This window comes from Sapajus apella, unplaced genomic scaffold (genome assembly GCF_009761245.1).
Source record: "Sapajus apella isolate SASKATOON/1434 unplaced genomic scaffold, GSC_monkey_1.0 scaffold38, whole genome shotgun sequence".
NCBI lineage: Eukaryota > Metazoa > Chordata > Mammalia > Primates > Cebidae > Sapajus > Sapajus apella.
The window spans coordinates 18,016,669-18,029,863 of NW_022436978.1; the positions used below are offsets into that span (position 1 = coordinate 18,016,669).

At 45.4% G+C, this 13,195-nt stretch overlaps 1 protein-coding gene across 3 annotated transcripts in view; it reads left to right on the plus strand.

The window, feature by feature from the left end:
- Positions 1–13,195, plus strand: part of MCF2L2 (MCF.2 cell line derived transforming sequence-like 2) — a 243,153-nt gene that overhangs the window by 92,386 nt on the left and 137,572 nt on the right. For all 3 annotated transcript variants that reach the window (XM_032298476.1, XM_032298477.1, XM_032298478.1), the window contains exons 4-6: positions 1,462–1,552; positions 4,778–4,897; positions 10,656–10,772. In XM_032298476.1, the coding sequence (XP_032154367.1) occupies positions 1,462–1,552; positions 4,778–4,897; positions 10,656–10,772 (328 nt within the window). The remainder of the gene's footprint in view (positions 1–1,461; positions 1,553–4,777; positions 4,898–10,655; positions 10,773–13,195) is intronic.

Genomic DNA, 13,195 nt, shown 5'->3' on the forward strand with positions numbered 1-13,195 from the left:
CATTACCAAGTGCCTGCCATTGTTCTGAGCATTTTACATGTTTGTGCAAACATCTATGTACCTGTGTACATATGCATGTATATGCACACATGCACATTATGCACACACATGCACGTTTGTGTACATATATACACACACGTACATATATGTGCACATACATATGTGCACACATGTACATGTATGTGCATGTGCACACGCGTACACACGCACTCATGTGCATATACACATGCACATATACGAACATGCACATATATGTGCATATACATATATGTACATGCACACACATGTACACGTGTGTACATATACTCGTATGTGTGCATATATGTAGGTGTGCACATGTGTACATATGTGTACGTATATGTGTACGTGTGTGCATGTGTGTATGTATGTGTACATGTACAAATATATGTACAAACAAAATGCTCAAAACTGTATATATATGTATATATGTGTATATATATTGTTCTGAGCATTATATATATACACACACACACACACACACACACTTAATCCTTACATCGACCTCATAGATAGGTACTATTTTATAATTTTTGCTTTACAAATGAATAGCCCAAGAAACTATAGGGGTTAGGTAACTACCCCTCAGACCCCCAAAAGCACACACAATATATAAATAGAATTTGGAATTCAAGTCTAGTCAGGTTGGTTCCAGAATTGGTGCTTTTAACCGTGTCATGACTGGTCATATTGTTCTCATTTTACAGAGCAGACAACTGAATTTTAGAAGTCAGGTGAACTCCTGAGTGTCAGTGGTAGGAAGTGGCGACACTGGGGTTTGAACCAGGCTCCAAAGCCCTTGCTCTTTCCCCTGTACCACGCTTCTTCCTAAAGAAGAGAAGAAAAATGTTTTCACTTTTAGAATTCTACTTTAGAAGGATCCTGTGAGTTTCGTGAGGACTTGAGAGGGGAGCAAACAGCATCCTTTTGCTCTTTGTGACAGTGATGTCTTCTCAAGCGTATGGTCTGTTGGCCTATTTATAGCCCGGCCCTGCATAGGGTCCTTTTTCCCGCTGACATGTATTATCTCCCAACACCTCCAGGATTGATAGCTGAGCACTTTACTGTATTGATAGCTCCGTGAATGTCTGCTTTGGGAGTGGAAGGATGGCAGAGCTCAGCCTTGAGGTCCTCCGCCTACACTGGGGACATGTGAGGCTCACCTGATATGTGCATATTCCTTTGGACTTGAACACATGTGTTTCTTGGGTGTTTCATGCATTGGCCAGCCCGAAAGGGACTCCTTGTGAGGGTCTGAGGACAGTATCTATTGTGTGAAGATTCCCAGGCTCAGTCTGGGAGAGGGAGCTGACTGTGCCGTGTAGGGTGTTTACGCGGTGAGCCTGGAGTGCTGTAGAAGCTGCAGGGCGGATTCTGCTGTGGGAGCCCTGGGGAGCGCATGGGTCACACCTGATCTCTGACACTGACCACCCTTCTTTGCAGCGTGGAGGCTGCCAGCATTGGATTCGTTGTTGTTATCGACAGACGAAGAGACAAGTGGAGCTCCGTGAAGGCGTCCTTGACACGAATAGCTGTAAATATTTATTTTTGTGCTATTATTATAAAAGTCACTTAAATTGTCTGGTCACCTATTTCATATCAAAGTCCTGGGGAAAAGGCAATTATGATGACTATTATTTAGAGACAGAGTTTCACTCTCATCCCCCTGGCTGGGTGCAGTGGCGCGATCTCGGCTCACTGCAACCTCCACCTCCCGGGTTCAAGCGATTCTCCTGTCTCAGCCTCCCGAGTAGTTGGGATGACAGGCACGCACCATCATGCCCGGCTCATTTTGTATTTTTAGTAGAGACGGGGTTTCTCCATGTTGGTCAGGCTGGTCTCAAACTCCCAACCTCAGGTGACCCTCCCGCCTCTGCCTCCCAAAGTGCTGGGATTACAGGCGTGAGCCACCGCGCCCGGCCGAGGCAGTTATTTTTATGTCAAATTTTGGGAAGGTCTTTGTAACAGGTGCTGTATGCCACATCCCTATCTCCTCTGCCATCTGCAGGTCCCCTGCAAACAATTCTGAGCATGTCAAGACTTCCTAAGGCTCTCTGCCTTACTGACTTCTCTGCTCACTGAAGAGGGGCAGGTGGGAAGTGCTGGGAAGTGAATGTCCCGGGGGTAACCTGTGACCATTGAGTTAAAGGATTTGGTAGATAAACAGCCCAGCTTCCGTCCCTGCACTGGGACGGTTTTGAGGTGTGTCCAGCACCGTATCCCCGAGGGTCTCCGCCCCTCCGCCTGCGCAGTAATCCCTCACCGACATGCGGGCACTCTATGCTTGTCTTCCCTCCGCTCCCTCATTCGTGCTTCCTGGAATCACTTCCCCAACAAACTACTTGGACTTAAATCCTTGTCTGAGGATTTGCTTTGGGGGGCGATTCAATTTAAGACAGTCTTTATTTCAGTATTCAAATTATTATTATTATTGAGACATAGTCTCACTCTGTCGCCCAGGCTGGAGTGCAGTGGCTCAGCTCACTGCAACCTCCGCCTCCCAGGTTCAGGCGAATCTCCTGCCTCAGCCTCCCAGGTAGCTGGAATTACAGGCATGTGCCACCACTTCAGCTCATTTTCGTATTTCTGGTAGAGATTGGGTTTCACTATGTTGGCCAGGCTAGTCTCGAACTCCTGACCTCAAGTGATCCACCCACCTTGGCCTCCCAAAGTGCTGGGATTACAGGCGTGAGCCACTGTGCCTGGCCAAATTATTTCTTCTTATTAGAAAGACAGTGGCAAAACCAGACACAACGATACTTAAGCAGCATGGTGGGAGGCGTGCTTGCATTCAGCATTAAATTATATCTCCTTGGATTGGCCTCCTTTTCGTTATAGTCTGATTTTGATCCCTGCTTTTTGTCTTTCAGCAAGTAGATGTGTCCTTCCTCTGTAGGGACCTCAGACTTGTGAACTCCGCCACAAGCAGAGACACCTTCGGGCCAGCTAAGCCAGCATTTTTGCCCGAGCATAGTCTCTCTGGGGCAGTTGGGACTGGCTAAAGAGGATGGATGTGGTAGAGTGGGAGAGCATGAGCAGGAGGCAGGACACAAGAGGGACATGTGCACCACCTAAACCTGCTTCCAGGACTCACACGTGCAAACGTGCGCACACACCGAGTCCCTCTCAGGTTGCTCTAGAGCCGCATCCGAACACACAGATCACGTCTCGGCTGAGACCTTCTGTCTTGGCACAACACAGCGCAAGGTGCTTCGATTAGGAGCCGAGGTTTAAAGTGAGGAAGGGAGTTCTCCCACTGCGGCAGCGACTGTTCCCCCCTTTAGCTTAGTTTTGGATGTGGGATTTCTTTGGGATAACTGCAGCCATGGTTGATGCCCATGACTATTCCAGAGGTCTGGCCTCTAGAGAGTTCTGGTTTTCCAGGGTCCACACATAACACATGAGCAATCTAATATCTGACCCTAATGTGTCCCAGAATTACATTGATCACTTCTTACGTAAAACATGCTAAAGTGGGGGGGATCCCCAGATCTGGCCGCCTGCCAGAATGTCTTCAAGTGCTCATGAAAATGCCTAGATTCCATCCCAGTCCTAATGAATCAAAATAGTCTGGAATAAAGACCTGATTTGAAAATAAAAAGCCCTGTAGGAGGTTGCTTTGGGGAACCACTGGAAGAACGGAAAGCTATGGCAATTCCCATGCAGACCTGGGTTCCTAAGTTTGCCCCTAAGCAATTTCATGAATCTGGACTATCTCATTGCTCAGAAGCTTGCCTTGAGATGAGGGCAACACTTTTTTTTTTTTTTTTTTTTTTTTGAGACGGAGTTTCGCTCTTGTTACCCAGGCTGGAGTGCAATGGCGCGATCTCGGCTCACCGCAACCTCCGCCTCCTGGGTTCAGGCAATTCTCCTGCCTCAGCCTCCTGAGTAGCTGGGATTACAGGCACACGCCACCATGCCCAGCTAATTTTTGTATTTTTAGTAGAGACGGGGTTTCACCATGTTGACCAGGCTGGTCTCGATCTCTTGACTTCGTGATCCACCCGCCTCGGCCTCCCAAAGTGCTGGGATTACAGGCTTGAGCCACCGCGCCTGGTGAGGGCAACACTTTTTAAAAGCAACTTAGCAATAATATACATCAAGAATGCTTAAAAATTTGACTGTTTGATTCAGTAATTATTCTACAAATATAGCCTAAGAAAATATTCCAAGGTGTGGCTAAAGGTGTTCATTTCAGTATTACTTACAATAGCAAAATTATCAAAAAGCCAAAATAATTAACAACAAGGGATTGGTTAAAAAAATAATATTTTCAAAGAATTTATTAATAACAGGAACAAAAGCCTGTGGTATAATATTAAGTGAAAAGGCAGGTTACAAAATATTTTAATAATATGAGCTTAACCATGAGAAAGATATTTAAACAGAGGAAACATTCTATTTACATTCTGTAAGTAAATAGATGGAAATACTAAGTATAGCAATGAAAACCCATGAGTGAGTTTTCACTTTCTAATACATACTTTTATTAATTTCCCAACTTTTCTATAAATTATAGAATTATTTTTATAAACAGAAAACATTTTTCCTTGTTTAGTTTCCTTTGGGTTTTCAGGAGGGGTTAGGATTATCTGACCTCTGAGGTCTTTTTCAGCCCTGAAATCTGGTGAAATTTACAACCGCGGCACCCATTTTAGCTTCTCCTCCTGTGATCTTGGGTAAAGGGAGACCAAAGTAGATCCTGGTAATGGATGTGGCGTTTTGTCTCTTTCCTGACACTTTTCATTGATGCTTGCAGGTGGCATTTCCAGGAAACTTACAGCTCATATTCATCCTTCGTCCATCTCGCTTTATCCAGAGGACATTCACTGACATTGGCATTAAATACTATCGAAACGAATTTAAAACAAAGGTGCCGGTAAGCATGACCTTTCATCTTGCCTCATTTGGTTAGGGCATCTGGCAAAGATGGCATTTGGGCAGGGTCTCTGGGAAAGGTAAGATTCAACAGGGAGAGAGGGAGAAAAGGATTTTCTGGGCTAAGGGACCTACACGTGTGAAGGCACAGAGGCAGGAAGTACATGTCTTACTAAGGCCCATGGGAAGCTTCATTTCTGTTAAAGTTCAAAAACAGTAATCTTCCGGAAGAAAGAGTAAGAAACATGGAGTCGATCTTCAGTGTGAGGACGCAGGGTTTGGATTTTATTCGGTAGGCACTGGAGATCCAGGGAAGGTTTTCTAGGTGGGGAGTGGCATGGTAAAATTAGTCTGAAGGTGGCGTCTGAGGTGATAGAAAGACACTTGGAAGGAAGCCAAATTGTACAGGTGAAACAAAACGCAGATCCAACATACAGGGGTGACATAGGAAACTGGATAGCGGGCCTGTGATGTTCTTTGTGCTGTTCTTATTCTTGCAGCTTTTCTGTGAGTTTGAAATAAAAAAAGAAGAATGATAATTTGCACGACTAATGTGCCTACATTTGAAGGATACAATTCAATTCATTTTGATGAATGTATATAGACATGTAACGCCACCCAGTCAGGATATGGGACAGTAATCTTTTGGAAGAAAGACTAAGAAACTGAAGACAAAGAGACTCTGTCTTAAAAAAGAAAATAGGCCCGATGGCTCACACCTGTAATCCCAGCACTTTGGGAGGCTGAGGTGGGATCACAAGGTCAGGAGATTGAGACCATCCTGGCCAGCATGCTTAAATACTGTCTCTACTAAAAATACAAACATTAGCTGGGCATGGTGGTGCGCACCTGTAGTCCCAGCTACTCGGGAGGCTGAGGCAGGGAAATCACTTGAACTCAGGAGGCGGAGATTGCCGTGAGCCAGGGTAGCGCCGCTGCACCGCCCTGCTGGCTATGTTTGGATTTTTTTGTAGAGATGGAGTTTCACCATGTTGCCCAGGCTGGTCTCAAACTCTCGGGCTCCCAAAGGGCTGAGACTACAGACATGAGCCACCACGCCCGGCCCTTTCTTTGTCTTTTATGCCACTTAAGCATATCGCCTGGAGTCCCACGGTACTTATCTATGGTGATGTGAATGTTGACCCCCTAATCAAAATGTTTCCACTTTCCCAAATACTAAATAGATGCTTTCCCTTGCAACTAATAATCTTTGCAGAGACACTTTAAGACCATGCAAATATCCTACTCCTTAAGAAAGTTCAGTCTCAGGCTGGGCTCGGTGGTTGACGTCTGTAGTCCCGGCACTTTGGGAGGCTGAGGCGGGCGGATCACCCGAGGTCAGGAGTTCAAGGCCAGCCTGACCAACATGGAGAAATCCGTCTCTACTAAAAATACAAAACTAGCGGGGCATGGTGGTTAACGCCTATAATCCCAGCTACTTGGGAGGTTGAGATAGGAGAATGGCTTGAACCTGGGAGGTGGAGATTACGGTGAGCCGAGATCACACCATTGCACTCCAACTTGGGGAGCAAGAGCAAAACTGAGTCTCAAAAAAATAAAAAATGTTTTTTGTATTTTTAGTGGAGATGGGGTTTCACCATGTTGACCAGGCTGGTCTCGACCTCCTGACCTCAGGTGGTCCTCCTGCCTCGGCCTCCCAAAGTGCTGGGATTACAGGCGTGAGCCACCGCACCTGGCCCTGTTGTTCTTAATTATTGTGGTGCTCCAGCTGTCCCAGATTTGGCCAGTGGGAACCCCCTCAGGCTGAGGCCTGTGTGCTTGTGACATGTCTCTATCATGGCTTTTGTTAGCACTTCCTTCGTTTCTGGCCTGATGTGAGCATCTAGGCCCCTCTCATGCATGCTGTGATGCAGCTTTGTTACTGGCCATTTCTGTCCAGAGCCCTGGCTCCTTTTGGTGTTGAGTAGTATTAGAGTCCAAGATCTGGATGCAAGGTGTGCTGTTACTTGGTATCTTTGTTTTCAGCAGACAGAAGCTGTGAATGTATGCATGTTTATGCACATATACGTGTACATATTTGTAATTACAAATATTCTAGAAATCGTAAGTTCATACTGATACCTTAAATTTCAGCCCATGTAAGATGTATATTTAAGTGGGGGTAACGTCAAGGGGAGAACCATATCTCCGGTAGGTTCCCATTTGGGTAAAATAAGAGGCCTGTATGTATGATTGTGCATTGATCATTTTGAGAAGGATACACAAGATACACAAAAAGCTGGTTAAAAGTGTTTGCCTTCTGGATCTCCACCTAGATGGCTGGTGGTAAGTGGGAGGTGGGAAGATTTTTCTATTTAGATAGACTTTTTCTGTTCAAATTTATTACTATCTATAAATATTATCTATTCAAAAGAAACAAAAAGTAGCTTTAATTAAAATTACTCTGAAAGGGGGCTGGGTGTGGTGGCTTATAATCCCAACACTTTGAGAGGCCAACGTGGGCGGATCATCTGAGGTCCGGAGTTTGAGACCAGCCTGGCCAACATGGCAAAACCACATCTCTACTAAAAATACAAAAATTAGTTGGGCATGGTGATGTGCACCTGTAGTCCCAGCTACTTGGGGGGCTGAGGCAGGAGAATCGCTTGAACCCAGGAGGCAGAGGCTGCAGTGAGCTGAGATTGCACCACTGCACTCCAACATGGGCGACAGAGCAAGACCTTGTCTCAATAAATAAATAAATAAATACCTACATACATACCCACATACATACATACATACATACATACATACTCTGAAAGAATATTTAACCCATCTCAGTGAAGGCTTACCATCTTAGACAAGGGATTTTTCTCATTTTTCTCTCTCCTTTCTTACTTTAATTTTTCTTGTTTTGGTTCCATCTTATATTAATAATCAAATTTCTGAAAATCCTTTCTCTCATACTTTGGGGATTAGCTGAACTCAAAATGGATTTCCCATTCTATTGTAAATACTCATTTTGAAATCCTTGCGTGTTTAAGGAAAATGTGAGGACTGAGTTCCTTGCTCAGCTTTCCTCACGTCAGTAACAGTTGATGTTTGGGAGGAGGTGGTGACCCACAAGCAGCCAGTGACTTGTCGTCGTCATTTTGCATCTGCCTCCCCTTCAGAAATGAAGACTCATCAATTCTTCTTGCCACTCAAAAACATCTGGAGTTGGAACTGAGCATTCGGCCAAATGTCATACATATTTTCCTGATTGCATATAAAACGCGTGTGTTTTGTACATATTATACGTATGATCTAGGAGTGCTCGTATGTACACACGTTTGTGACTTCTGCCCTCCTCTTCACAGGGCACGTCAACACTGTGAAGGGACTGAATGTCTCCATACTCCGACTTCAGCTGCTTCTATTTGTAGTAGTGTATGTTAATTCCCTACCTGCCCTCCTTTTGATTTTAAACTTAAAATCAACTTTTTTTTTTTCCTTTTGAGACAGAGTTTTTGCTCTTGTTGCCCAGGCTGGAGTGCAGTGGCATGATCTTAGCTCACTGTGACCTCTGCTCCCTGGGTTAAAGTGATTCTCCTGCCTCAGCCTCCCGAGTAGTTGGGATTACAGGCACAAACCACCACACCTAGCTAATTTTTGTAGTTTTAGTAGGGATGGGGTTTTGCCATGTTGGCTAGGGTGGTCTAGAACTCCGCCCATCTTGGCCTCCCAAAGTGCTGGGATTATAGGCATGAGCTACTGTGCCCGGCCATAATCAACTTTTGAAAAAGCTCTCAGTCACCCAAACCCTGGGTACACTGAGTAGGGCATTCTTGAGTGCAGGTTTACCCTGTAAGTTACCATTTCACCTGATGCACAAAATCACGCTCCCTGGTAGTGCTGATGCTCCAGAATGGCAGAGTCTGAAGTTACCAAGCTCGATGAAATCTATCTTGAAAATACGTGTTGCCTTCTTAACGACAGTTCAAATTGTCCATTTATCTTCTTTATTTTTAAAACGTGGTTGTGATATTAACACTTTACTTTGGAGCTTCCTAGCCTCTCTTATTATTACGTCTTCCTGCTCATTTATAGTTAGATGATTATATTTTCACGGGTAGGGGAGTAAAGTTTATTTTGCATGACGGGTACAGGAATCAGGTGGGCCAGGGATGTAATTGTAGTCAAGTGGCAGTCTCTCTCTACCTTTGCGTATGGAGGGGAAGTACTTTGATGTAGTAAATGGTTCTTGTTTTGTTTTGTTTGAGACAGAGTCTTGCCCTGTCACCCAGGCTAGAGCACTGCACCACCATGACTCACTGCAGCCTCAACCTCCTGGGCTCAAGTGATCCTCTCACCATGGCCTCCCAGCAAACGTGTTCTGAGTCCCTGTTGCTGGCCAGGCACTCCCCTATTCTGGATCAGCCGTACGCGTAGCAGCCTCACAAGACTATTAATGTGAAGTCACCAAGGCAGTCTTGCAAACCCCCTAAAGAGGCTATGATCGTGGAAATTGGTTACTTAAAATGGAGTTTGTGTCAGAATACAGGAAATTCTTCTTGTGCAGTTAAAAGATCGTGTATTTCTTTGAAAAAGCAGTTTTAAGCATCTATAGATAAGAATACAAATATATGCAGAAAAGGGAAAAAACAAGACTTTTTAGCTTATAACAGTTGTTCTAAGAATATGCATGTATGGTGAAGTCGGCGGAGCCACAGGAGAAACCAGGTTTGGAAGGAAGAGGTTTATTATATTCACATGTCCTAGACGTAGGGCTCACCTCACACCACACGGGCCCCTGGGGACGCACCAGCCTTGGTCAGGAGGCCGAGGAAGGAGGCAGAGGCCAGAGCCTCTCCTGGAGTTTCTGCATGCAAGGCAAGGGGGCAGTTTGGGATGCGTCAGCCTCCTCTGGATGCAGCCCTCTGGGTGTTTGCTCATGGGCTGAATTGCTGGTTTATAAAACCGACTCCCCGTTCCCTCCAGATCCCCTCTGTGCAAGCTAATGTAGGGGCACATCGACATTGTTCATGGAGGCGCATCAGTGTAGTGAATCTTTTCAATGCATGCTCTGTGTGTTTCCCTGTGTTCTAATTTTATTTTGATATTTACCCGACCACCTTTGACTGGGCTTCTCGTGGCAGGTTTTCAGGCCATAGCACAATACTTGATTTTGGCGGCTGAAGAGTGTACCTTAGCTTGGGAACTTTTGACTAAAAATTCACATGAAGCGAGACCTGGCTTCTAGGTAGCCTGGAACTGCGCTCCCTGGGCCAAGCCAACGTTCCGTCACAGGGTGTGCAACACTTGGGTATTTCTCATTCAAAAGGGAAAACTGGAAAGAAACGGAAATATTTCCCTGCTGGATAGAGGAATTTGTTTTTCTTTCAAGGTAGGGTCTTGTTCTGTCACCCAGGCTGGAGTGCCATGGTGGCATCACTGCTCACTGCAGCATTAACTTCCCAGGCTCAAGCAGCCCTCCTGCCTCGGCCTCCCCAGTAGCTGGGGCCACCGGTGCCGGCTACCATGCCCGGCTGGTTTTTTAAATGTTTCTAGTGATGGACCTTGTTGTGGTGCTCTGCCTTGTCTCAAACTCTAGCCTCCGATGATTCTCCCACCTCAGCTTTCCAAAGCGCCGAGATCACAGGCATGACCCACTGTGCTTGGCTGGAACCATTTTTAAATATAAATGCCTGATAAGGCAAAGTTGAGGTATCATTTAAATAATAATAGAATATAAAATATATATGATAAGAATGGAATCTAAACGAGGTATTATTTAATGATCAATGAGGAATACGTTTAATTAAATTTTTACTTTACAGATCATCTTGTTAAACTCCGTCTCTGACCTTCATGGCTACATCGACAAAAGCCAGCTGACTCGGGAATTAGGGGGGACTTTGGAATATCGCCACAGTCAGTGGGTAAATCACCGCACTGTGAGTACCAGCTTATGTGTGCTTTTCACTGTCTCTCCTTGTTTTCCAGAAGATGGGGTGGGGCAGTTAGAGATCAGCTGCTGGAAGGTCACCCTGAGACTGCCTGACCTTGGGATGGCTGGAATTTCTCAGCCACAGTCTAGGGAAGAAGGAGCGTGGAAGGGACAAAGGCTGGGGTTTCTCCTGTTGACCACCTTACCCACTGCATCTCCTGGCGGGGGGTTGGGGACACTTACCTTTGAATGCACCTGGGAAGGTTCCAGAAACACCAGTGCCCTGTTATACTTCAGAGAAATTAATTTACTTCATCTGGGATGGGTCTTAGACATTAACATGCCACAGAACTCCCCAGATGACTCTAATGTACAGACATATTGACACCGATGAAGTCAGAAGAACCACATTTAAATATTGTCACCCCTCGGGTCTTCTGTAGATGGGAAGGTGGGAAGGGGACAAGGGTTGTAAAACTATTGGGTGCTCTGCTTACTCCCTGGGTGACAGAGTCAGCTGTGCCCCAGACCTCGGCATCATGCAATGTATCCATGTAACAAACCTGCACATGTACCTCCGAATCTAAAATCAAAGTTGAAATTAATTTTTTTAAATTGGCTGGGCACGGTGGCTCATGCCTGTAATCCCAGCACTTTGGGAGGCCGAGGTGGGCAGATCCCGAGGTCAGGAGGTTGAAACCATCCTGGTCAACATGGCGAAATCCCGTCTCTACTAAAAATGCAAAAAATTAGCCTGGTGTGGTGGTGGGTGCCTGTAGTCCCAGCTACTCAGGAGGCTGAGGCAGGAGGATCGCTTGAAACCAGGAGGCGGAGGCTGCAGTGAGCCGAGATCGTGCCATTGCACCCCAGCCTGGGCAACACAGTGAGACTCCATCTCAAAAAAAAAAAAAAAAATTGTCACAATGACATATTGTCTGATGTCGGGTGAGTTACTAAGCATTTCTGAGCTTGTTTCTTCCTCTGTTAAAATGGGACTAACAGCATTTCTTGACTGGAGATAATTTTGCCTGCCCCCTACATTTGTCAATATCTTTAGATATTTTTTGTAGTCATAACTTAGTCGGGGGGAGGTTAACTGGTATCTAGTGGGTAGGGGTCAGGGGGTCTGCTAAACACCTTGCAATGCTCAAGGCAGCCTCCCACAGCAAAGACTCACCTGGCCCAAAATGTGCATAGCCAATGCTGAGAAACCCTGGACCAACAAAAGCCTCCCAAAAGTGTGATGTGGGGAATAAGTGATATATTGTCTGTGAAAGGACTCGAAATGTATTTTACTTTTTCTTACCTGCTGATATTGGTGATTGTTATGCTGGGTTAGAAGTTTCAGTAATATTGAGGAAACAGTGAGATCAAAACACATTGTTATGGCTTGAATGCTGGTGTCTCCTCAAAATTCACATGTTGGTACCCAATGTGACGGCATTTAGAGGGGGGCCTTTGAGACATATTAAGTCATGAAGGCTCTGGCATCATAAATGGAGTTGGTGCCCTTGCAACAGAGGTTGAAGGGAACTGTCATGCCCCTTCTCCCCCGTGAGGGCATAGAAGGCATTCTTTATGAGGGGCAGACCTCCACCAGACACCAGATCTGCTGGGGTCTTGATCTTGAACTTCCCAACTGCCAGAACTGTGAGAAATCAATTTCCGTTGCTTATAAATTACCCAGGTTAAAGTTGTTACATGGCTCTGAATGAAGAGACCCCCCCCCAAACAGTCTTTGTGTGGGCAACATGGCTGTTTATTCACCTGGGTGCAAGTGGGCTGAGTCCAAAAAGAGAGTCAGTGGAGGGTGGTGGGATAGAGGTTGGTTTTATGGGTTTGGAGTAGGCTGTGGAAAGTTACAGAAGTTACAGTTCAGGGCAGTTTTTGCAAGCTGAGAGGGGGCTGTAGGGTCTGGAGTCACAATTGCCCTATCACTTGAGCAAGTTTGGTTACAAAGTCCAGTTGCCTTATCAGTTGAGGCCAGAATTGGGAACAATAGAAGAATGCCTCAGAGTTAATTAGGCACTGCAGGGGTTAGTCATTCTCCTTTTTGTGGTTTTCCAGTTACTTCAGACTTTCTATTTTAAGGAACCCATCTGGAGGTGTACGTGCAGGTCACAGAGGTTACCATGCGGTCCACGGCGCAGTCAGCCAGCCTAAAAGACCTTACAAAGATGTTTTTGTTATAGGCCATCCTGGCCTAGTTAGTAGCCATGGTTTGTGGTTGTGCTTGTGCCAAACATTTTACAGTGAACTTTAAAAAATACAACTAGTATTGAAAGACCAGAGATACTCTTTTTATGCCTTTTGCATGCTCTGTGTATGTGTTTTATAGACACACACTTACAGTCATATCTTATGCTTCACATTAGTAGGCTTTGCAGATACTGCAGTTTTTAAAAATTGAAGTTTTGCGGTGACTTTGTG